Raw genomic sequence first — 24,322 nt, 5'->3', positions numbered from 1 at the left:
ACCTAATGGCAAAAGCTGTACCCATGGCATCTTAGTTTCTGTTAACAGCTTCAAAGGTGTTTATTCCTCCATTCATCCTTTCTACTTGACCTGAATTCTCAGGGTGCCAGGGAATTTGGAGGTCCCACTGAAATCTCAAAGCAGCCATAATACCTTGAAGGATCCCCTTGTAAAATGAGCTTCCCCCATCCAAGTCCACTGCCTTCACAATCCCATATTCAGAAACCATTTGTTAACTGATTGTTAGGAATAATTTATGTAGTTATTGGCTTTTGCTATTATTGACTTTGGTAATCTATTTTCATACAGTACAGTTTGTAATCTCTATTTAACTGCCTTTGATACAGTAGAATTTATCAGCCTTTTATGTTAATACCCTAATCCCTGTGTAGATTGCATATCTTAGTGTGATATATATTATAGTTTAGGTTTTGACAAAATATTAAAATAGAGGCTATGTAATGTGTATTATAACATTAACTTTTGCAGAAGTAATTGTAGCTTTACTTTTGTAACTAACTGAAGAGTAGTAAAGCTAATGTTGATAGGAAGTACTTGTAAAAATGGCTACAATGTCTGTGTGATAAGATAACTGAGAAGAACCAGGCAAGTAATGCTGAAAGAGCAAGGAAAAATCTACCACTGACCCTTCGGCTATCAATAACTCTAACCACACACAAGGGGGCCTCTTGAGGAAATAAATAAAATACAATACTCTCAAAATTACATCTGATTTGTGGCATGTACTCTTAAGAAGTTGAGGTCAGGAGTTGAACTAAGATAAAGAATTCCTGGAACATGTAAACTCAAAGGAATGTTTGAATATGTGTAATTGTCATAAATATGCATTTGACTAATGCAATGAAAAAGTATATAAGAGTTTTTAACCATGTGCATCTGGCTGTGCACCCAGTGCTGTTACTTTTGCTTTATCGCTTATTATCTCTTATAAAACCTTTAAAATTTTTAAAGAGTGAGCCTTGTTTCTCACAATGATCAAATAGTTGCTGAAGCATCTAGAAACTCGTCTGGCCACTTTGCCAGCCGGCATATTCTACCAGAGGATATCTAAGCCCTCTTGCCCAGGGAATCTCGGTAAAATATGTCCTATGCCTGGAAACGACACAGAGCCCAGGGTCATTTCCCTACCTTACAATTTCCTTTGTAGTCTGACTATTAACTTTAGTCGGGCACCTCTCATTAGCACGTTTTGCTAAAACAAAAAGACCCAATGCAGTAGATCTTGAAGAGCATTGCCAATCCTCAAAAGTCCCAATGACTCACCCCATGGAGCTGTCCCAACACCCTCAGGGTCAAAGCTCCTGGCATCCACTGTTTACTGTCCTTTATTAATAAGTTCTCCCCTCTTTCTTGTGCCCTACTACCGTTAATTATCTCCAACTCCTCTGGTGGAAAAGGCAGCACCAGCACTACCACTTCCCCCCTCCCCCTCAGGCGGTAGCTCAGTCACAGGGGGCAAAGGGGGGATCCCAGAGACCTTTGGCAGAAGCACTGCTTTCTGAACATCTCCATTGAACAGTTGATTACCTGTTGTCTCTTCTGAATCCCCTGCCTGATGTCCCTTAACTGCTCTTATTTCTACCTCTTTAGGCATATTCACTACCTTCAACAAGTGAGTAATTGAGCTCTTGGGAGGGAAGGAGGGAACGTTTTTCCCTTCAAGTTAACAATCCTCACTCCTCCCAGCTTTCCAAATGCATGTAAAACCCACAAGCATGCTTGGAATCTGTAAATATTCTACTACCAAGCTAACTTGAGTTTAGAATTCCAGCTAAAGTCACTGCTGCTGCTAAGAGAAGGAAAATGGTTCCATGACAGTTATCTTTTTAAATTTGAGGTGTAATTTAATGTTTCTGTTAAAAGAAACCTCACAGGATCCCCATATGTGCTGTTTCAATAACCCACTTAGAAATAATCTTTATACTGTACAATATGCTGTATACTATGCTGTATACCATACTATATGCTAAAGGGGACTGCCAAGCTGAAATGCTTGTGAAATGCTGCAGTTTGGCAAAGTAGCGTCTTCAAAAGGTTAGCGGCCTTGTTGCTTTCAGCAGAACTGCTCAATTAAAGCAGATAAGAACTGGAAGGTTCAGTTCCTAACCCCTGGTTTGACTGTAAATGGCATTATAGGTTTAAATGGAACAGGTCGGGTTTTACTGGTATGGTCTGCACTTCATTCACTTCTGGTTTCATTCAGTCTGGCGCAGCCTCAGTGGCTGTGGGAGAAGAATGCAGCTCATGTCTAGTGACTATCTGATTGGTTCCATTATTCATCTCCAGCTGCTCGTTCACTTTGCAAAGTCTTTAAGGAGATTCTTGTAGCTTTGCTCAATAATATTTTAGAGAGCTACAGGAAATACTGTTCAAACAGGAGAAAAGCCTCTTTTAATGTTGAGGGTGATCAAGCACTAGAGAGGCTGCCCAGAGCCATGGCTGTGTTTCTGTGCCTGGAGATGCTCAGGCTGCCTAGACAGGATCCTTGGCAACCTGCTTTGGCTGAGCCTGCTTCAGGCAGGAGCACAGGGCAGGTCATGTCCCATCCTCCCTCACAGCCCCAGCTGTTCTGTGATTCTCTGTTAGTCCAGAGCTTTTCAGACTGCTTTGAGTTAGGAATAGGTTCTCATCAAACATGTTTGCATCTCTCCTGGTACATAGCAAAACTCTTGGAATGGGTCTTTACAAGCCTTGAGTCTGAGTTGCTTTTCAGTTCCATAGGATTTGTGAGCTCTCTGTGTACAGGGCTTATTTATTTCCAGGGTGTTGCTGCCCTCAGCTTTGACTGGCTTTGTGTGTAGATTCAATAGGAACAGTTTGGTTGTTGTGCAGTGAACTGGTGCACATACACACTGTCTCAGTTGTTTGCTAAAGTCTAACCTGGTTCTTTTTTGTTAATACAGAAAAGCAGAGATGGAGGATTTCATCTGGAAGATGAAGATTTTTTTTTTTGTGAAGACGGTGATAAGGTGCAGTGCTTCCATTTTAATGTTACAGAGCAGTGGACATTTTCCCCATGAACTTTCTGCTTGCAGTGCAGATCCTGCTGGTGTCTTTTACGGCTTAGTGTTGGACCAGAATGTGTGAGCACAGGCTGACACAAACTCCCAGTTAGACCACAAGGAGTAGATTTGTTTCTGTTACCTTGCTCCTTGTGGGATCCCTGAAGCAAGAGCCTGGGCAGAGGTGCAGGATTAGAAATGTGAGCACTCTTAAAGTCAGTCAGAGGATCACAGGCTTGTCAACGGTTATTCCAGCTGCAAACTCACTTCAGTGATTTACAGTCCTCCTTACCTGTCTTCCATTTTTAATCTATTCCTCCCAACAAATATTTTTCAAAATCTTTTTGGTTCCATGATCTTCTCTGTTTCAGGCATTTTGTTACCATGATGCCTCAGTATGTTAAAAACCCCCAATGAAATTGACCACATGGATGTGTATTTGATGTTTTTTTTGATAGTATTCTTTAATGTTCAGGAAGAACTTGAAGAGGGTGGGAATCTGTACACTTCAGCCACCATGTCTGGAATTGGCAATAAAAGGACGGCTGGAGAGCCTGGCCCTTCTGCACCTCTGGAAAAGAAGGCAGGGATTGAAAATTTGGGCACCATTTTTGGGCACTGTGGAGACCATTAAACTTGGTGGTGTTTCTTCAACAGTATGTCTTCCTTGCATACCCCTACTCCACCTTTTGGTTTTTTTTCATCTGGAGGCAGAAAGGTCTCTGAGGTCATGGTGAGCCCTTCTGTGACCTGGCCTGTGTGCCGTGTGCCTGTGCCCAGGAGGAACTGGACATCTGGACGCTGCAGACCAAGAACCGGAAGCTGGCAGAGATGCTTGACCAGCACCGGGCAATGGAAGATAAGCTGTGGGAGCACATGGAGAAGCTGGAGTGTCAGCAGGCCACTGACGATGCCTCTCTAGTGATCATCAACTGCTACTGGAATCAGGTTGGGAACAGCTTTTGTTACTTCATATACAGTTTTCTTGTCTCCCCTGTACCGCTGCACTCCTACTGTTCACATCCATTCTTTACCTTGTCTTGCCTTGCCTGTCCCGTCATTCAGTTTGATGAAAATATCCGCATCATCCTTAAATGCTTTGACCTGGACAAAGTTCTTGGAGACCTTTTGTCTGAAAGAAAAGGACTGGTGGTGCCAGAACCTGATCCAGACTCTGACAGTAATCAGGAGTGTAAAGATGAGAGGGAATGAGGTGAGGCACCTGTCTGGGGACAGTGGGAAAGGTGGATTTCAGCTGTGGACAACGGTGATTTCCACTTCTAAATGCTGACAGACTTTTTTTTTTTGTGACTGTAAAGAGCAGTGATATGCTACCTTCTAGAACACACTTTTTTTCACCTCTTTATGTTCTCAGGGGATGATTGAAGCTGGCATTCTCCATCCTGGCTACTCTGACCAGCAACACCAGTGAGGAGATAAAATCTCAGCTGCAGGAGCGTGTGGAGTCCTCCGGAAGTGCTGTTGCCCAGATTGTGACAATGTATGACCAGCTGCAGGAGAAGGTGGATGTGCTGTCTCACAAGCTGAATAGTGGAGGTATGACAAAGGTGGCAGGTATTCAAGAATGCTTATATGTCCCCACCTTAGACCTGATCCTGCATTGTAGACATTAAGATCTAGTCCTTCTCATGCGCATTTATTTTCTAAAATGAATTTGTTTGCCTTTCCAAACTCTTGTTATCAAAACCTCTTCCAAAGGACAATATGCTGGAAGTGCATCATATCTGCCTCTGTATTTGAGTGCTGAGGGCTCTGCTCAGCGTGTTGGGCTAAGAAGCAGCTTGTTTCTGCCAGTACTCTGTTCATGTGCTTGAGAAGTCAGAGAGCACGGCTGAACCTCCTCAGCCACCTGTTCTCAGCCACCGCATAAAAGGTTTCGTGCTTACAGGTAAAGAAGTGAAATCAGCATTGTGGTCTGATGGTGGACTCCTTCTCCTTTGCAGCTTAGTAGAAGGTGTAGCAATAACAAGCTGCTCAGTTTCCACTGAGTCCTGAGCAAAATTGTACCCATCTAATGGTGGGGTTTGCTTAGTGTTGCTGTCAGTTTTGAACATAGCAGAGTTCTGCAGAGAAAGCCAAATGACCATCTTCTAAAAATTAATGTAGCAGATTCACTTTAGACTCAGATGACTTGAAAAAACATCATTAGCTTAAGGTTAGATTTTTAATCTTTTGAAAGAAACCTTGGGTGAAATATCAGCTCATGCTTCTGTGTGCTCTGACCAAGTCTGGTATTGGTGCAGGAGAGTCTTGCTGTCCTTGACCGGCAGTCATAAACTGTAGTAGCTTTGACACTGGTGCCATGTGAGCCTGTTCTCAGGTGCTCTAGTTTCACCCGTCACCCTGGTGCTGTGGTTGTCACATGGTGTCATGGTGTGTTGGCCTGGTGTGTCACCCTGGGCCACCTGTTGCAGCAGGTTTATGCATGAATTTACGCAGCATTTGGATGTCCCTGGTTCCAAGGACATGCTCTGGGCTGCTGGCACAGACACAGCTGAAGTGATCTCTGGTGTGAGGGGATGGTCCCCAGGTCAGAAATGGGCAGCACTGTTAAACTGCAGAGCCTTTTGCTTATGGAGTGCAGGTCAAAGCTACCTGTGGATGGAGATCAGGCCCTCAGGAACCACCCGTGGCAAAGGTAAATTAAACTGAACTTAGATCCAAAAATCTCCTTTTCTGTTTTCTTATTTCTCTCTACGCTCTTCAGGAATTAAAATCAGTGTTCATTGATTTCTGTTAATTTCCTTTTCTTTGTGCATCTTTCAGATATTTCACTGATGGAAGAAGCAGTAGTGGAGCTGAATACCTACCTGTCACATGGCAGTGGATGGCTGCAGGACCTGGTTGCTGTTCTTCAGCAGAAGCATAGAGTCATGTCTCAGGAGGTATAAAAAGGAGAGAGAAAGGAATCTGCTTTGAGGGCCTGTTTAGCATAATTTATGGTTCCCATAGATTGGAAAGCAGCTCATTTCCTTGGAGAAGCACAGGAGGAGCATGGTTTGAAAGTTGTGAAAAAGGGTTGTGGAGATCTGTACATAAATTTTCTGTATAAATCAGATGGATTTGCTTGTTACATGACTAACGGAAAGGATATAAGCAAGTCAGTGAACGGAATGGATTTAACTTTTAAAGAAAAGGAGAGCAGAGAAATTGGGGGCATATGATGCTGAGTTGGCTGTGTAGACACCTGGAACTGTTGAGGTGACATCCCTGTCATTCTCAGTTCCTTGGTTTATCTGTGTTTTTTGACAGTGTAATGATATCAATTACAAGATGTTCCCAGTTGTTAAAGGATTCACATTAGTAGCAGCATTTGTTTGAGAGATTTCAGTTCATTTAAAGTTTGTTTATGGTGGTCTTGCTCAGCATTAGACCTCTGAGCACTTAGATGCTCTGTTGAGTAGATGGACATAGGGATTGAAAAGATTAAAATCAAAAAAAGCCTTTGAATCAGCTGAGGTGGCTGCTTCTGTATTCTGCCAGATATTACCAGCTTCCTGCTCTTTCTCTATTTTCAGTTTTGTCTTATTTTTGTTGCTGTCTTGGGATTTGGCCAGTATTAAATTCAGGACAGTTCATGGAATAGTCTGTCACCACAGCAAAGATGAAAAGCACATGATGAATAAGACAAAAATGACTCCTGAGCAGTGTCAGGAAAAGTTGGCCCAATGCAATGTGCTAGCTGAAGCACTCCTTTGGTTGCAGTTCTCCAAGCTGCAGGAGAGGGTGGAGACAGCAGAATCCCAGGTGTCTGTCCTGGAGACCATGATTGTTGACCTTCAGTGGGACATTGACAAGATCCACAAGAGAGAGTAGAGGCTCAGCCGCCACCTGGCAACATCCTGGAACGAGTAAGCAAGTAAGCGCTGGCCAGGAGACCTGGGAAGTGGGAAGGGTGTTGGATGGTGTCCTGGATTGCCAAGCAAATTGTATTCTATTTGCCATCTCTATGGCAGTTGTTTTCTGTTAAGTGGGTAGTTTTCCTTATCTCTTCCACAACCACTTCTGTCCCTGAGGAGGCATCTGCTGCTGATAACAGGCTATTGAATGTCACTGCATGACTGATAAGAACTATAGCATCCCAGTGTGAGATGCTCCACCCAGAGGGAAGAGCCAGGCATTCCTGCCTGAGATATAATCTGGACATTCTGGAACACCAGCACAGTTTCTCCACTGGATTTTCCCAGAGGAACAGCTGCCTCTTTCACTGGATCTTCAGAGGAAGACTACACTCTTTTCCACAGGATCACTGCTCCAGCAGAACCACACCTGACACTCCAGGAGGACTGCAGCCACAATTCCAATTGTGGACTGCTACCAGCACCCTGATGTGTCAGGTTATGTTCTGACTCTGTCAGTGTTGTTTTAGTTTACTTCATTGTTCATTTTATTTTTTTATTTTCTTCCCTAGTAAAGAACTATTATTCCTGCTCCCATATTTTTTTGCCTGAGAGCCCCTTAATTTAAAATTTATAGCAATTTGGAGGGAGGGGGTTTACATTTTCCATTTCAGGGGAGGCTCCTGCCTTCCTTAGCAGACACCTGTCTTTTGAAACCAAGACAGATGGGTGTGTGACATTCTCTCTGGGACTTTGCTGGGAGAGCTGAGAACTTGCAGTGTTCTTTCTTGTCAGTATTTCTGCTGCATCACTCTTGTCAGTATTTCACTGGGTCTTGAAGGAATCCCTTACATGTTTTGCGGGTAAATTCCAAAGGCCACAAGGTGTATGGAGCAGCTGGGAGCAGCCTCTCTGGGGGAATAATCACAATTCATGGCCTCAAGGTAAGAAGGCCAGGGGCTTGGCTGCAGGCAAGGGGAAGAATACAGTCAAGAAGACCAAGGGCCACAATTTGAACAGAATTTGATACTTATTTTAGATAATTTTTAGATCCTGTGCCACAAAGCTGGGTGACTCTGGGCAAGCCATTTTGTCTGTGTATGACAAAATGACTGAAGAAGCACCTGGTGGAATTAGACTCTGTCTCACTTGGTCAAGTTACCTGACTGCTCAGTCTGTAAGTACTGTTACTGCATGAACAGATAGTTCATTAGCACTCTCGGGCGACATATTAACAGTAGTATTTGCAAGGAGTTTATCCCAACAGTTTGAGGAGATGAATGCAGAGCTGGAAGAGAGAGCTGGGAATCGCCTTAATGAATTGGAGGAACTATATCAGGGCCTCGAGGAAGTAACAAGACAGAATGAAAAGCTCAAGGTGAGACATCTGTACCTGTGTGAGGACGAAGGTGTTCTGTGGGATGGGCTGCCCTCAGCTTTGCGGTGCTGTGTGTGCAGAAAACCTCATTGCAGTGTCTGTTCTGAGCCTGCTCTTCAGCTGTGGTACGCTTGCTCCAGGTACAATTGAGCTGGTCTGTGGCTCCACTTGCAGCTCAGTGCGTTGGTGACACCGCGTGGTCACCGTTGGAAATTGTAATGGTTTCCTGCCCGTGTCCTGTTCCGATCTTTGAGTCCATTTTAACCATATCTGGTTAAAACTGTTTTCACCTCTGCTGGTGATCCCTCCTCCACCTTCCCCATGCCCTGTGCAAGTGGAAACCAGAGAACAGAAACAATAAGGGAATTTGTGTGGGGAGAGAGGCTCTTGAAAGTCAAAGAATTTCTGTCTTTCCCACTGTGTGGGAAAGGAAACATAGGAAACAGCCTGTGAGTTTGTGATGTTTTAAAGGTGGTAGCACAAGAAGCTGTGGTTCTGTGATAGATGAGTATATGGTGGGGGAATAATCCAAATTTCATCTTAGTGCCAATTATAGGAAATGCCTGTCTCGATAACCTAAATCTGATTCTGGGAGCTGTCTTGAGGCACCTCTGAATTCTGTTTATCCATATGAGTCTGTTTAGAGATAAGTGGTCTTTAGTTTATAACTTTTTTTTTTCCTTCTAATTACTTTTAAGCTGAATGCATGTATATTTGTGTCTGTTTCTCTGCTGCTAGTCACAATCATTTGCTAACTGTCTTTATAAGGAGGATTTGGATTCTGTACTTCTTTTTTTTTACATTTCCTTTAAGTCATTATGTCTTACTGGTAGAAGGCTATCATAATGCCTACTTGCATGTGCACTTTCTCTATTCTCTCACTTTTCTATGTGTCCATCTTTGTTGATGAGGTGATTATTGTTTATGGCAAGTCCAAGGCTGTCAATGAGCAAGAAGGTATGGACTTGTGCTGTGCCTAAAAATGACCACCACCTCCCCCACACTGCCCTTTAGGGGCTACAGTGCACTAGAACATCTGGGTTGATTCTTTGTTACTGTTAAATACTTGTTCTGGCAGGTCTCTTCATTTCAAAAACCAAAGCTCTTCACCTGTTTTATTGGGGGGCCATGGTTGGGTGTAAAACTGGCATGACTTCTTTTCAGACAAAAGTGTTGCTCTGTTATGTGGCAGAATGATAACAGTCTTATTTTGTTCTTTGTTATTGTCATTTAGCTTGTTCTCCATCTCCATGAAAGTCCTCAAGAAGGTTGGCAGAAGTGTGGTTTGTTGCAGAGGTGTTTCTGTTTTTGCAGGCCCCATTAATTGGGAGATGCGTCACCTCATCAGCAGCCTCCAGAGTCACAACCACAGCTGAAGGGAGAGGTGCTGAGATACAAGTGCAAACCGAGAGAGGCCCAGTCTGACCTGAGCAAGGTAACACAGAAGGAAATGCCAGAAAAGAGGGGAAAGGCTTATGAGAAGGGGGAATGCTGTCACCCTTGCCAGGAATACCAACCTTTCTGATACGCTGTGCAGGATGCAGTGAAATTTTCTGTGGAACTCTGCACTCTGCTGCTTCCTTTGACCAAACGAATGCTCTTCCTTTGTAGCTGTGTAGTGCTCCATGAAAAGGGGGCGTGGAAGCATGGATCTGGGAAGACAAGGGAGAAGGGCATGAGGAAGACTCCTGGCTAAGAACTTTAATATTTGTTTTCTTGGTCATCTCTCTTGCTGTTCCACGCCAGATCCGCTCTCGCAGTGGCAGTGCTCTCCTCCAGTCCCAGTGCAGCACTGAAGACACAAAGGAGGAACCTGCAGAGATCAAGCAGGAGCCTGATGATCCTTCTGCCCAAGTGACTGTTCCCAGGGCTGCTTCTGGAGATGTTAATGAGATAAGGCCAGGCGAGATGAAGAGGAATGGGAGCGGGAGAGACGCGAAAGGGAGAGGGAGCAAGAGAAGGAAAACGAGAAGGAGAAAGAGAGAGAACGAGAAAAAAGAGAAAGAGAAGGAAAAGGAGTGTGAGCGGGAAAAGCAGAAGCAGAAGGAATGAAAGAAGGAGAGAGAGTCCAAAGAGAAGGAGAAAGGGAAGCATGAAGATAGAAGAAAGAAGGAGGCTGAAGTGATCAAGCAGCTGAAGGCTGAGCTCAAGTAAGAGTTGCTGTTTCTCCCTTTCCTGTGTGAGCAGTGCCCAGTCCTGGGGTGTTCACGTGTTCTTGCTTTTACGGGATCAGCATCACTGGAATTTGGAACCAAGACAGTTTCTTGACACTCTCTGTGTCTGATTATGATGTGGTCAGTGCAGTAGCCTAAAGCATGAATTACCAAAGAAGATACTTCATGGTGTGGGTCAAGTAATGTTGATTTGTTGCTGTCATAACAATAGCATAGAAGTTCACAGCAGCAGGTTATTAATAGAGGACACAGCTGTGTTCCCACTCCTATATGGTTCCCAAAGCAGAGGTGGATAGTTTGTAGCTTGTTGTTAGGGTACCTTTCTTCAGCCCACTTCTTGCATTTCAACCTATGTGCCTGAACATGTTTTATTTCCAGCCTGTATTCAGCTGCTGTTTTATGTTACCAGGATAAGATGACTCCAGGATGACTCCATATCCATGTGGGAGATGAGAGAATATTGCCAGGCTGTGGTGCTGGCTGTGTAACAGTGGCTTTGCTGCTGTGTTCTCACTGTGGTCTGTCTCCCTTTCTCCAGGAAGGCTCAGGAGAGTCAGAAGGAGATGAAACTCTTGCTAGATATATACTGCTCTGTCCCCAAAGAGCAGAGAAACAAAGTGCAGCTGATGGCAGCTGAGAAGGCAAAAGCTGAGGTATTCCTAATTTCTCTTCCTCTTTTCTTTTTAACGTGTTACTTAAACTTCTTTTCAGATACTCTGCAGCAGAACTGTGTTGTTTCTCTCCTCAGAACTGAGGATTGTTTGTCTTCTCAGCTTGGTCACTTAGAGATTGGAATGGTCTGGACATAAACGGGGACTAGTTGCTAGTGCAGGCACACACACACACCAATCTCTAGGTTCATAAGCACAGACCCATTTGCAGATTCCTTCAGTTCCAGCATGTCCCTCTCTTTGGGACCCCTGTGGTTCCAAGCCCCTCTTGCCTTGTTCACAAGCTGGTCTCACCTATAGGCAGCACTTCCTCTGTGCAGCACACACACATGGGGTAAAGAGTTAGATTACATGGCAATACTTAGTAAAAGATACAAGAAGCTAGGACAGGACAGGCTGTGATGACTGTGGGCAAGGCTGAGCCAGACAACTGCGTACTGACTGCCCATATTTCCCATGAGACTGGCTCCTTTTATACCCTTCTCTGTCTAACCCAAATTTGTTCATCCTTGGTCTCCATTTCCCTGCACATTGCTTCTGGATTTTAACAGCTCTTGATTGCCACAGCTGTTCCAGTTCAGGAGCCATTCCTGCTTTACAGTGTCATCAGTTACAAAGTCCCAGCTGATCTTCCTGGAGGTGGTTCCTGTTATTGTATTTGGATTCTTGTTATTGTGGAACAGAACTGCTCTACCTTGTCAAAGCTGAAGTGGCCAAAATGAGTTAATTGGAAGTGTCAAGCTGTCCACATGTAGAATTTTTGCCCTGGTGTATCTGACAGCTGTTCAGCTGCTGGGAATTGGGTGTTAGTTTCTGCCCAGCTCTGGGAACAACTGTGTCAAACCTGATTCTGCCAGACAAGTGACAGGTGACCATGCTTTCTTTGCACCTTCAAATTCAGAGTATCTGTTGTGGTGCAAACTTGTAGGGAATGCATTTTTGTGGTTGTTGGGATAATGTGGAAGTTATTCCAGGGAGGCTGGGACTAGAGGATCTTTAAGGTCCCTTCCAATCCAGGGGATGAAACTATGGGTGGCATGACTTAGCCAGCTGCATGTTCTCTTTGGTCCCTGAAGAAGCTGACAGGGAATGTGCTGCTCCTTCTCTTGGTCTCCTGTTTTTGTGCAGGAAGATATTTCTGGATTGTGCAGGAAGCTGGAGACCACAAAGAAGCCTGACATGGTTCCCAACTGTGATGAGATCCTGATGGAGGACATCAAGGATTGCAAGGTGAGTATCTGTGTCCCTCAGCTTCCCTTTTTACCTCAGTCAGAAGGTGTGCAGGCACACTTCCAGTATCTGATATCTCTCGTCTGTACTCTGGCACTGGAGAAACCACACTGTCCTTCTGAAGAATGGAAGGACCTTCATGTTGAGACATCTCTGAGCACAGAGGCTGGGCTGCAGCGCCCCTCAAGGCTGTGTGTCTGTGTGTGTGTGTCTGCGTGTGTGTGTCTGTTTGTGTGTGGGGGGGTCTGTGTGTGTGTGTGTGTCTGTGTGTATGTGTGTGTGTGCTGTGTGTCTGTGTGTGTCTGCATGTGTCTGTCTGTGTGTCTGTGTCTGAGGGTGTCTCTGTGTGTCTGTGTCTGTGTGTGTGTCTGTCTGTGTCTATGTGTTTGTCTGTGTCTGTGTGTGTGTTGCAGGCCTGCCTGACGTGCCCATGCTGCAGCACCCACAAGAAGGATGCGGTGCTCACCAAGTGATTCCACGTTTTCTGCTTGGAGTACGTGCGGCCGCGCTACGGCCCCTGACAGCGCAAGCGCCCCAAGTGCAGCGCGGCCTTCGGGGCCAGCGACTCCCACAGGATCGACATCGGCTGAGGCCTCCCTCCCTCCCAGCTTCTGCTGCCTGGGCTACAGCGTCTCCTGGGAGCTCCCTTCAGGGTCTGGAAAGAAACACACTCTGGATCTTGCTTCCTTTCTTGGCCCTGTCCCTTGGTCTTGCCCTCGGTTTTTGTGTGTTCTTTGTGCCTGAGAGGAAATTTGCCATCCCTTGCTTCCACTCTGCTAATTAAATCTTATCAAGGGATGGCACTGCTCCTGGAAGGGAAGAGTTTCCCAATTACCAGGCCCAATAGAGGCCAAGGAAATTAATCTGTGCACTCAGTGGAACAACTCCTTAGGTACCTGTGATCTTCCTGAGCCAGGGCAAGAACCCCAGAGGGCTGGTGCACTAGGAAACCCTAGCCCCAAACAAACACATCGAAATATCTAGAAGGGGAGAAAGGAGAGATCTTGGAGACCCTTAGAAATAGCATTCCACTGATGAGTCCTGATTGATGTGCTCACCTTCCCCTAGGCTGAGGCATTGCTGTTATTGTCCTTCTCAGAAAAGGGCTTTCAGCGTCCCTTTGCTGCAGCTTTACCACAAAGATTAACCTTGTTATGCACAAATTCTTATTAAAGCTGTTGTTTGGTTTATTTTCCTGGTACTCCTATCTCTGGTACTGTCTGTTCTCCCATCCTTCCTTTGTCCAGTTCTTGGAAACATTTCTCACAAGCTTTAAACTGCAGTAGAGATGTGATTTCTTCCTTCCTCTTCTTTCAAAATATGCTCAGCTAGAGCAACTTTTGTCCCTGTGGCTGTATCCCCAGTGGCTTATTCCTGACACAACAGGAGGACCAGGATGCTGCATTATTTCTGCAGTCATTTTGTCGTGGCTGCTGGGAATTTTGGCACAGATGTTGTGTGGCTTAGAGTGTCAGTGCTCCCTGTACTTGGAGGCTGCATTTGAAGTCTGCTCCTAAACTCAAAATGGGAAGTTGTTGATTTGTGACATTTCTTCCTAGGGTGTAGTGTTTTCCCTGTAAGCCTAATTTGCATGGAAGGTGCACCTGTCAGAGGTTTGTCTCATGGGTGTCCCTTCCCTGAAGCAGGGACTCTCCTGCCTTCTTCCATCCCCTCCCTGCAGGACATACCAGATACAAAGTGAAAGGAGTTCATCACAGGCTCTTACACTATTCATTATCTTATTGAAAACATTCAGAATGTATGAGTAAAGCTTGTAAATGATGAGGGATCCTGAAAAGTGAAAAGGAGCACGGCATCCTGTCTTTCCAAGGGGAACCTGGGCTGCTGGGAGTTCCTGCCATGGTATAAGAGCTGTTAGGAGCAATGAGAATAGAACCCACTCCCCTTTCCCTGGAAGTTGCTCCTGGGATTACAGGTTCTGGCAGCAAGTTGGCTGAAGAATGGGGTGGTAATGCTGCTGGTAGATTTTGGGGTACAAATGCTTCTTCAACCAGGACCTGGCTCATGAGCAAACTGTCTGCATCTTCAAACAGCTTTGCTACAGCAGCAAGAGTTCCTTTTACAGCTGAGAACAGCACCCTGAACTGAACAGCCCCAGCAGAGCTGCAAAGCCCCTCTGTCCATCCCCAGTGTCTCTTGTATCACATTTCCTACTGAAATGAGCTTTGTGTGCACTCTGCCCAGGTTGGCATCCCTCTGCTCCTGGCAGGAAATGGATACTTCAAACAATCTGCATTAGTTTCACAGAGGAGTTTTGGAAACTCCTGTCCTCCCTTAGCAAGAAAAATGTGTTGGTTTTGTTCTAAAGCAATAGCTTATTTCAAGCTAATTTCTGAAATAACTGAGTTTTTCTCTGCTTTTACCATTTCCATACATTCTGAGAAACAGAATATATGGAAATAATTAAAATTTTTCAGGACAAGTAAGTATTGGGGTAAAAAAGAAGCTCCTCAGACAACCACCAGAAATAACACTTGCTTAACAGTAGTTATTAGGTGGTTAACGTTTTTCCATTTATATTTTTGCTTTTAAATGAAGTCAGATTTGTTGAAGGATTTAAGGATTTGGTGTTTAGAGCTTTGAAGCAAAACATTTTTGTTTAAGATATGATTAACATTTTCAGTTTTTTTTTTTTTTTTTTTTTTTTTTTTTTTTTTTTTTTTAAATCTGTTTCTGGGCTTATGTGTGTAGAGATAAGGACATAAAAGCCTTGATAAAAATACTTACAAAATTGGACTGAAAAACTTCTTTCCTAGTGTTTAATGAAAAGAACAATATTCATCTGTTCAAAAACCAGTGATGTTGTGAGGTACCAGGTGCTACACAACAAAAAAGCTCTTTCTAGAAATCTGATTATCTAAAGGGGAGAGGGAGGGGCAAGGGAAGGCAACAAAAGTAATCTGAGTGGGTAAGGATCCATCAAGCTTGTCAGGAATGTGGGGACATCCCAGATCTATTAGACCTACCGAGGTGCAGACCTGTGGATCCCACTTCTCTGTTTTATGTCCTAATTTCTCTTCCCCATGTTACTGCATTGGAAGGAGCAGACACACAAAAGCAGAGAACAAGCCCTGAGCAGGGAACAGACAATCACCTCTTGAGGCTAATTAGTCTGGGTCTCACTGTGATCAGCTTTTAGTGCTGTTGCAGAGGTTTTCATGTACAAGGGCTCTTCAAAGGTTAGAGATGCAGATAGGTAGAATAAAGCCTTCCTCAATCTGCCTGCAGCCTTTGAACTCCACCTAACAAGGAACACCCCAGGCAACCCCTACAGGTGACTGGAGATAGAGGGAGAATAAAAATTACTTTGGTGATTTATCTGGGAGACCACAGTTAAGAGACATTATTATCAACTCTTTTTCTCTGTAATATGGGATGTGCTGGGAAGTGGAAGTGATTTTTAAAATTGGTAGAAACCCTATTTAAAAAACACAATCAGTTGGGTTGATGCAGTGTTTATTCAGATGCTGAACAGCTTACCCTTCCTTCCCCTTATCACCCAGAAGGGAGAGAGCTCCATTCAGTACATTGCCTCTGAAACCACAATTCTCATTCTTCATTCACAGGGTGGTTTTGGTGACTCCTTTTGGTTTTTACTGGACCTTGGTATCTGAATAAATCATGGTCCAGAGCCCCTTTAGTCACCTCATCTGTGAGAAAGGACCTTATTGTCATCTTAAGACAGAGAATATTAAGGGAGTAGTTTCACACTAGCAAATATTTTACTTGTTGAGGTAAATACTGATTTACAGTAGTGCCCCCTCTCCCTTCTCATCCTTGTCCTGTGCCACTGTGAATCCATCCCTTCACCTGTCAGTGCAGTGTTTGCACGGCTTCTCCCTGGGAGGGAGTGGAAGCCCAGCCTAGGCTCACAGGCAGACAGAAGTGGTGGTTTGGTTTTTGCCAAGTTATTTTAAGCTGGGTGAGTTCCCTCATCACAGCCTCAGAGCAGCCACACCTCCATTTGTGTGACAGAGCTGAGGGAATGGTGTGTGGTGGGTTTGCCGCCAGGAATTTGTCTTGTGAGCCTGTGCCAGGAGGGAAGGGACTGCCAACACAGAACAGCACCTGCCATAAAGAGGCATCCGTGAGGAGCCTTCACATGAACAGAGACTAGACCCACACAGAACACAACAAAAATGTACCAACAAAGGGATATACTGCCAATGAACAGTTTAAACCTTTTTTTTGGTTTCTTTTTCTTTTTTTTTCCCCCTTAATTAATGCACAGAAAGGGCTAAAAAAGTAAAACCTCACTGTACTGTCAAGTGGAGAAACAAGGAACTCTCATTGGGATGCTCCTTGTCTCTCCAGTCCCTTGGGAATGGCTGGTGTTTTCCAGGAGAATAAGAAACTTGCTGTGAAAGGAGAACTCAGGAGGGTGGCAGTGGCTGCTGCAATTCTGCTCTCCTGAAGAGCTTATTGCCTGGTTTATTTTTGCACCCCTTTCTGGCATTACAAAAGTGTGTTACAAATTTTACAGAGGAAGGGGAGAAAGGAAGAAAAGGGGAAGGGCACAGATAAGCTGGCCTAGGGCTCTGCAGTTCTGTTTGTCCGTGCATACTCTTCCAGCTCTGATTTCCTGTCCATGGCAAGTTGCAGCTCCTGTGTGATGATTTCGATCTGCTTCTCCAGCTCTGTCAGCTCTTGCAGCACTGAGGTCCTCGCAGTGTTGAGGGACTCTGCTTTCCCGTTGGTGGTTAAGGAAGGTGGGGTCTCTCTCCTCCCCTGTGGCAGGGGGATGTCCTGGTGCTGATGGATTGTCACTTTGTTTTGCCCCTCATCAGTGCAGATGTATTTTTTTCGGTGGCAGTTGCCCAGGCTGGCTGTGTTCCACACTGCATGCTGGCTGTTCCCCACATGGGCCCTGAACAGAGAGAAGAGAGTTAACACCACATCAGGGCCTGCTCTTGTCTGTGTGCAGACCTCCACTGTAGGCCATTCTACCGGCAAAATATAAGGCTGCTGTTGCATGTTACATAGAAATATTATTCCTTTATCCCTGAAATGATGTTTTTTTTTCTTGCAAAGCACAAATCATGAATTTAAATGACCAAATTTTTGTGATTTAACCATAGCAGAGGCTAGAACAGAACCCAGAATGTAATTTTTCCCAAAACTTTTTTTCAGTTATGAAATTACTCAGCTGCAGCTCAGGAAAATCTGAGTCCTTCAAAGCCTCTGAAAGCTTTTGTGGTTGCAATGTGCAAGTTTATTACAGTGTTAGTCCTTTGTGTGTTACTAGTCAGTTCTGACTTGGGCATTTGCTCTCATGGAGAAGGAAAGAGACTCCCCAGAGCTGCTGTGGGGAGCTGAAGGGAGAAGCTTTGTCCTTTAGTCTTGAAGTCTTGTTGGGGAGCTGCCTGTGCTCTGGGGGATGATGTTTAAACCAATGATGTTTATCCAAGCCTTGCAGGTTCATTCCTGAGCTTCCTGACACACCACAGAGACTTAAAGGCTGTCAAATTGGAGCACAAATTTCAGTCTGGGAACTTTTTGAAATGCTTCAATTTTTTTTCCTGCAGAAATACTTCCATAATATTTTGATTCTAGAGAACTTTTTCCTAGTTTTTGGGGAATTCCTTTTGGTGCCCTCCCAGATCAGGCCAATTCCCAGGGCTTCTTCCCAGAGTGAGGTGTAGCCCATGGCCTCCACTCTGCAGCTGGAACAGAAGGAAGCACAGAGCTTGCTGTTGTGGGAGAGGAGCTTCTCTTTCCTGTCTGCTTTCCCTTTGGGACAGGTTGGTGTGTGCTCATTTGATAAAGGCAGGTTTAAACTCTGAAGCAGTTGTGTTTCAAACTGCTCCCTTCTCAAGCTCTTCTGTGGGTATCCTTGGACAAAAGGCCTCTTGGTGGGAGCTCTATGTGGCAGGTTAAGGAAGGAGATTGATATTTCAGGGTTGTGACTGCTGAAAGCAGTTGGTTTAAGGGATGGATACTTTTCTCATCTGACTGCAGTAAAGGAACTTGGAAAGTGAAAATTTTGTTCAAGGAGGTGGTGACTGGGGGTGTTTTCCAAGAGATGGGCTGGCAGAGAGAAGAGACTGGAGGGGAGGTGTCAGGCAGGAGCAGCAACCCCTGCCTGGATCATGCTCCAGAGAGCTCAGGGAATCCCAGCAGGGATGTGTATGTAGAGTTGCTTATTTTTGTGAAGATCAGCTATATTCTCATATTTCAAAATTAAAAGATGGGAAGACTCCAAGACCGGGCAGTTGATTTTAACAAATGCCAGTCCACACTGTTAGCACTCCAGTTTCACCAAGTCAATAAAACCATTTAAAATTTGGTACCGATGCTGAGCAGCTTTTGTAGTTTTGGTGACCTTAAGAAACCCAACAGATTTTCCTCCAGGAGAATACCTGCAGTAGCATGATGCCAATTTTTTCCACCTCTTTTCTGTATCTTTGGTGCTTTTAAGAGTTCTTCAGGGCCCAGCAGGAATGAAAGCATGTGTGATAATGTCAGTGATTTGAGAGCTCTGTGTTGTGCTGATGGCTCAGGTTCTAGATTTCATATTTTTCAGATTCTATTCTGCTTTATTGTGTAGTGTTGAGCCTCATATTAGGGGATTGTAAGCTCTCTTCACAGAATAGGTTGACAAAACAATTCTTTCTCTAGCTGGGGACCAAAGACAGCCAATCCAGATCTCCCGCCCCCGAGCATGAACACTGCTGGACTGAAGAGAGAAAACAAGAAGGATGGGACTTCATGGGCTGTAAAAGCTGTAATTGGACAATTAGCTCCAATATGCTAACGGACCAAAACTTATAAAAGTATGAGACCCCATGACCTGTCGTCCATTTTTCTGACCATTTTGGGTTGTGCTACCCAAGGTGGATCTATTTGAGGCCTCTTAATAAATACCTACTTTATTATTTAGCTCTGTCTAGTCTCTGATCTAGGTCAGCTTTCACAAGGCATCAGTGCCTTGCCACATGAGTGTTCATGACAATCTGGACATCCCACTCGTGGCTCTAAATTCATCCCAGTTCTGTGCAAACAGCAGCCCCGAGATGCTGAGAAGAGCAAACACAGTGGGTGGGTGTACATGCACACACCTGAGGGATGACTGCTGTGTGGGCAGAAGGTTTTGGACCGCTGTACATCTTCACTCTCCCAAGCTGGAAGATTATTTGCATGGATCTTTTTCTAAGCCATTGCCTGGGGGGCTTATGCACCATCTCCTCCTGTTCTACCAAACAAGGAGGGTGCAGCAGAAGGAAACATTTTACAGCACTCATGGCCTCTCCTGCTGCTCACAGATCAAAAGCCAGGAGTGGATGTGTGAAAGCTGGTTCCATACATGGTGTTCTTTGATAAGATGAAGGAATGAACAAAGGAGATCAATTGCAGGCATTTTTAGACACTTGTGTGTATAAAGGCAGGTTAGGAGCTTAGAGATGCTTACTCATTTATATTTGCTGCCTTTAGCAGAGGATTATTAAAGAAACACAACATACATTGACCTCTATAGGTTTCAGTCAGGCCAAACATCCAGTAACATTCTGAAAGACCTTTTGTATTCTATGCTCTGTGCCTGAACTTCTCTGTAGAAAAGCAGTGCTGCTGTCTGTGTCCTTACAAAGTGCACCAGTAGAGTTGAGTTGCTGAGCACATGCACAGTTCCATGCAATGCCTTGTGTTCCTGGAAGCTGTACATCCCATTGTCTCCTCTGCAGAAGACACAAGCTATGAAAACAAGGCCAAGCTGTTACCTATGTTTTTCTCCAACAACACTTGTTGGATGCAATAATTTTCAAAGGACTGCATTTGCCTCTCCTCAGCCTTCTTATTTAAAGAAGAGAACTGAAGGAGTTTCAGGCATGTGAGTGCCTGATCTCTCTTTGCCTCTAAAGGCTCTGCCTCTCAGAGCCCCGGTTACCTGCCGGTGCTTTGGCGTGGGAGTCATTCATTCCCTAAACTCCATTCCCTAAACACAAGTGGACTTCAACTGCAAAGCCTCTCTTTGCAGTGGGAGGTTTTTTATTAGCTGCATTTAAAATCATGAAAGAACAAGATTTCTAGATTTAATACTATAAAAAATAATTAATTTCTGCCTTCTTCATTTGTCACTTCTACCTTGTTTCCTTTTTTTTTTTTTGCTATTACCTTTGGGGCATAACTGTATATCCAAACAGAAGGCATTTAATTTCAAGGTAATTTTTATAGTTTGTGTTTTAAGGCATGGATAGCTTCCTACCTCTTTTCTACTCGTTTTTTCTTAGGCTGATGTTTTTCCTCAATAAATGAACTGTTTAGAGCACGATGTAATCTCTAGAGGAAAAAGAGGAACATAAATTAGTAGAAGTAAGATTAAAAATGGCTCCACAAATAGGTAAACAATTTGGGCTTTGTATGATGGACCTAAGCATAAATTATTTAACACATTGAAGGATACAAGCAATTGTCTGTGCTTTGTCATTACAACAGATTTATTTTCCTGTACTTTCCCAAAGAAAGGCAAGCTGAAAAGTTGATTAATAGTTTGGGAACTATTAGTTAAATTAGTTTTAAAAGATTTCTTCCTCTGTGCTGCTTTAAAGCAATGGAAGTTCTTCCCTTTTCTGCCTTTTGTTGTAAAGTAACTTCTTCCTTTAGAGCAAACACCCAGAGCAATTCTGTCCCATTAGTTTCTCTAGAATAATGAGGAAGGTTACCCAGCATTTCCTGCATGCCTCACAGGTTTGGGAACCTGTAACAGTGAGGTGGAATGTTCTGGTTTGCCAGTTCAGGATAACAACACTGTTGCTTCCATCATCCAAAAGAGCTGAGCTGTGAGGCTACAGGCGCAAATGGAGGTGTCCCTCCATAAGCTTTGCAACGGAATATTTAAATAATATTTAAATTTCCTCTGTGTTTCCCATTCCATCCTTAGGTCAGCCTCTTCAAACTCCAGAAGCTGCTGACACCATTCAAATTCCAACTGTCAGTGCTCTTACAACATTTCATAACTAGTTCTTGTCCAGGCTTTCTTGGTCAGTCACACAACTTCCACAGGGTGCCTTCAGAATGCCTGAAGAACATACCTGACTGGTATGGAGCCAGTACTTCATCTTGGATTTTTTCTTGATTCGTGGCAGGACCAGTCTGTACACGATGTGCTCCCCAATGGTGGTGAGAATGGACAAACCAAAGCCAACGCACAACATCACGAAGAGCCCTGAGAAATGCTTTATCCCCATCTGCAGTGTCTGTGAATAAAATCAAAAGGAAAAGTTAAGGCAGGAGGTTGTTAGTGTGCTGGAGCAGATGCTTTGTTTTCTCATGTGGAAATGTGCTCTGAATACAGAGTGGTGAAATAATGCAGAATAGTATGGATAGAGTTCACAGCAAAGCCTTTCTGTGCTGCTTGGTGTTCAGCCAGAGCAAAGGCTCTGTCATGGGAAGAGAATCAGCCAAACACCAGGGAAACTGAGCCATTTCCCTAATGAGGTGGAGTGTTAAATGTACAAGAATACGGTGTTTGCAGTGTCTTTGCATTTGTAAAAGCAAGTACTGCTTGATAAAATGCAGTCAATGAGCTGTAAAGCAAGTCCTTCATCAGCAGTGAGCTACTGCTCTGTAAGTGTTCATATTTTCAGGGAATTGATTGTGAACTTTCCCTTTTTGTGCTTTGCCCTTGATGGAGGGTCATGGAGAAAATATGAAGTAAGTAGCACAAACATGGCACCTCTCCACTCCCTACATTAACAGGACTGAAACTGTGTTAGGAACTCTGACTACAGCTATGGAAAACAGGAACACATACACCTTTTTCTGCCAACCCACCCTTTCATGTAGGATAGAAAGCCTTTAATTAATTTGTCTTATTGGCATTAATCATGTTTGAACACCAAGAAACTGTGTAGAGCAGAAATAGAGCAGAAATCTGTACCACAGATACCTGTACTGCAATGTGTGGGTGAGCTATGCATGTCATACCTCTGTTCTCAGGCCTCCATAACTAAGTTTATAAATAACTAAAATCCCTTGCAAAAAATTACTGCTCACAGATTATTATGGAAATATTTCCAGGAACACAAAGTCCAGTTGTGTCTTTCTATTAAACAATGTTACTCACCAAGTAAATGAATGAAAAAAAAAAAAGAGGAGCAGAGTTTGGGAAGGGTTGTGTGTCATCTGTGATGCTGCTACCCTGGACCTGTTGTGTTCCTTGTGTTCATTTGCTCCATGAGTGGGGGTGGGGATTGTGCTTTATTATGAGTATTTCCATAAGTTGGAAAAAGCAACTGGAATTAGTGAGAAGATGCATCACAGAATATTTGTGAAGTCTTGTTCTAAGGTCATTTTAAGCCACAGAGTTCGTAACTGATGAGTCCACTGAAGCTGAGGGCTCGGAAATCCCTCTGTGTACTTTGGTTGGGTGACTGTGAGCTGTATTTCTCTCTTCTGGTTTGCATTTTGATTTCTGCTCTTTAGAACACAATGGTATGAGATAACATATCGCGGGTTTTTTACAAGAAGAGAGCTTCTGCAATCTAGCAGAGTGAGAACTTTCCCATACTGGCACTGGCAATGGATTCTTGTTTTGGGGATCCTCTGCCAAGATCAGCCTCCTTGTCCCGAAGCACACTGAGCAGAACTTTCGAGACAAGAATTTTTGTACTAGTGAATAAACAGTTCTAGGGTGTTTAAGGGTCTAATGTAGGTGTAAAAGCAATTTCTAAAGAAGCTGTAAACCATAAGAAAGACATAGCAAAATGGCTCTGGGGTAGAAGTGTGTCAAAATTTTGGCACAAGGGTTTTTTTGTTATGGAAACTGCATCAATTCAACCTCAAGGCAAAACTTGCCTCTCCACATCGCAATTTCTTATGACCTGCTGTATCACAGTTTGTCCTTTCAGTTGGGGGCATAGGAGGGTGACACAGAGATTACAGGTGGTAATGCTTTACACTGCTCAAGCACCAAAGTGTTTGACTGTAGGTCTGGCAGTGAAGCCCAACTTTTAGCCCAGGTAGAATAAAATAAGAATGAGGTTCCATGTCTGACCTTTTTCTCAGAAGTCTCAGAGCTAAGGCCTCAGTATGGCTCACCTTTGAATTTGACACATCTCTAAGTATCTGTAAGAAGCAAAAAACCTGCTATCCCAAATAGTGGAACATGCTGGTTAAAGCTGCTTTTGCCAGTTCTCCAGGAAGCTCTAATGCAAATCACTCCCTTCCCAGAAAGGGTATTCAAAGGCAAGTATGCAACAACTTAAGAGATGCAGAGCTAACAGTAAACATGAGAACAAACGGAACAATAATGAAAAGGTTATGTGTTTGCTCAGTCATCTAATGAATACACTTATCTACCAGTGCTCCCAGGCTCCAGCTGTTGGATGTCACAGAGAGTAACAGCCTGTGGGTGGTTCTTGCCATGGGAACTGGGTTTAATGTAATATCATAAAACCCTAGCCATTCAAAACAATAATTAAAAGCCCTATTGCAGTGGGGGTTCCTGAATGCCTGGGGTCAGTGTTTGATGCCACTCCAGCACTGCAACAGAAAGCACACTTGGCTAGCTCCTTACGTGAAAAATAACTCCCTCGTCTTCAGCAAAGCCTCTCTGATTTACGCTGATGAGGGTCTGGCTCCCTGTCCTGTCAGCTCTGCAGAATTGTTTTCTACCTTCCCTGGAAGCAGGTGAAAGAAATTCCAGCACTGTCATCCCAGATGAGTTTTTCACCTGTAATGGATGGCTTTTGAAATTGTCCCAAACAAGACATCTTTTCCTAGCAAAGGAAGTGCCAAAACAAAGCATCAATAATATTTCATCTAGCAATGAAGAAGGTAATACATTGGAAGAGCTGCATGATAAAAGCTGCAGAGTAGAAGGAAATTTTTGAGACTAAATTAAGGGGGAAAAAAGGTAGGGTAGAAATAATTAATACAGTGTGGAGTGATTATACATAGCAGTATCAGCATAATCACAAACCATTGTAAATTGGCTATTTATCAGCTGTCTGTAATTACTGTAGAGACA

At 43.9% G+C, this 24,322-nt stretch overlaps 1 protein-coding gene and 1 pseudogene across 1 annotated transcript in view; one reads left to right on the top strand and one right to left on the bottom strand.

Moving 5' to 3' along the window:
• The first annotated feature begins 3,540 nt into the window (after nt 1-3,540).
• On the top strand, nt 3,541-12,926 carry LOC131571633 (E3 ubiquitin-protein ligase BRE1A-like; annotated as a pseudogene).
• A 3,046-nt stretch (nt 12,927-15,972) lies between these two features.
• GRIN3A (glutamate ionotropic receptor NMDA type subunit 3A) overlaps nt 15,973-24,322 on the bottom strand; it is a 67,663-nt gene continuing 59,313 nt past the window's right edge. Inside the window, exons 7-9 of the mRNA XM_058823871.1 lie at nt 21,384-21,548; nt 20,558-20,631; nt 15,973-17,224 (exon numbers count right to left, since the gene is read on the bottom strand). Of these exons, the coding sequence (XP_058679854.1) occupies nt 16,888-17,224; nt 20,558-20,631; nt 21,384-21,548 (576 nt within the window). The 3' untranslated portion in view covers nt 15,973-16,887. The remainder of the gene's footprint in view (nt 17,225-20,557; nt 20,632-21,383; nt 21,549-24,322) is intronic.

The sequence above is a fragment of the Ammospiza caudacuta genome, chromosome Z (assembly GCF_027887145.1).
Source record: "Ammospiza caudacuta isolate bAmmCau1 chromosome Z, bAmmCau1.pri, whole genome shotgun sequence".
Taxonomy (NCBI): domain Eukaryota; kingdom Metazoa; phylum Chordata; class Aves; order Passeriformes; family Passerellidae; genus Ammospiza; species Ammospiza caudacuta.
This window is presented reverse-complemented; position numbering and strand designations above follow the sequence as displayed.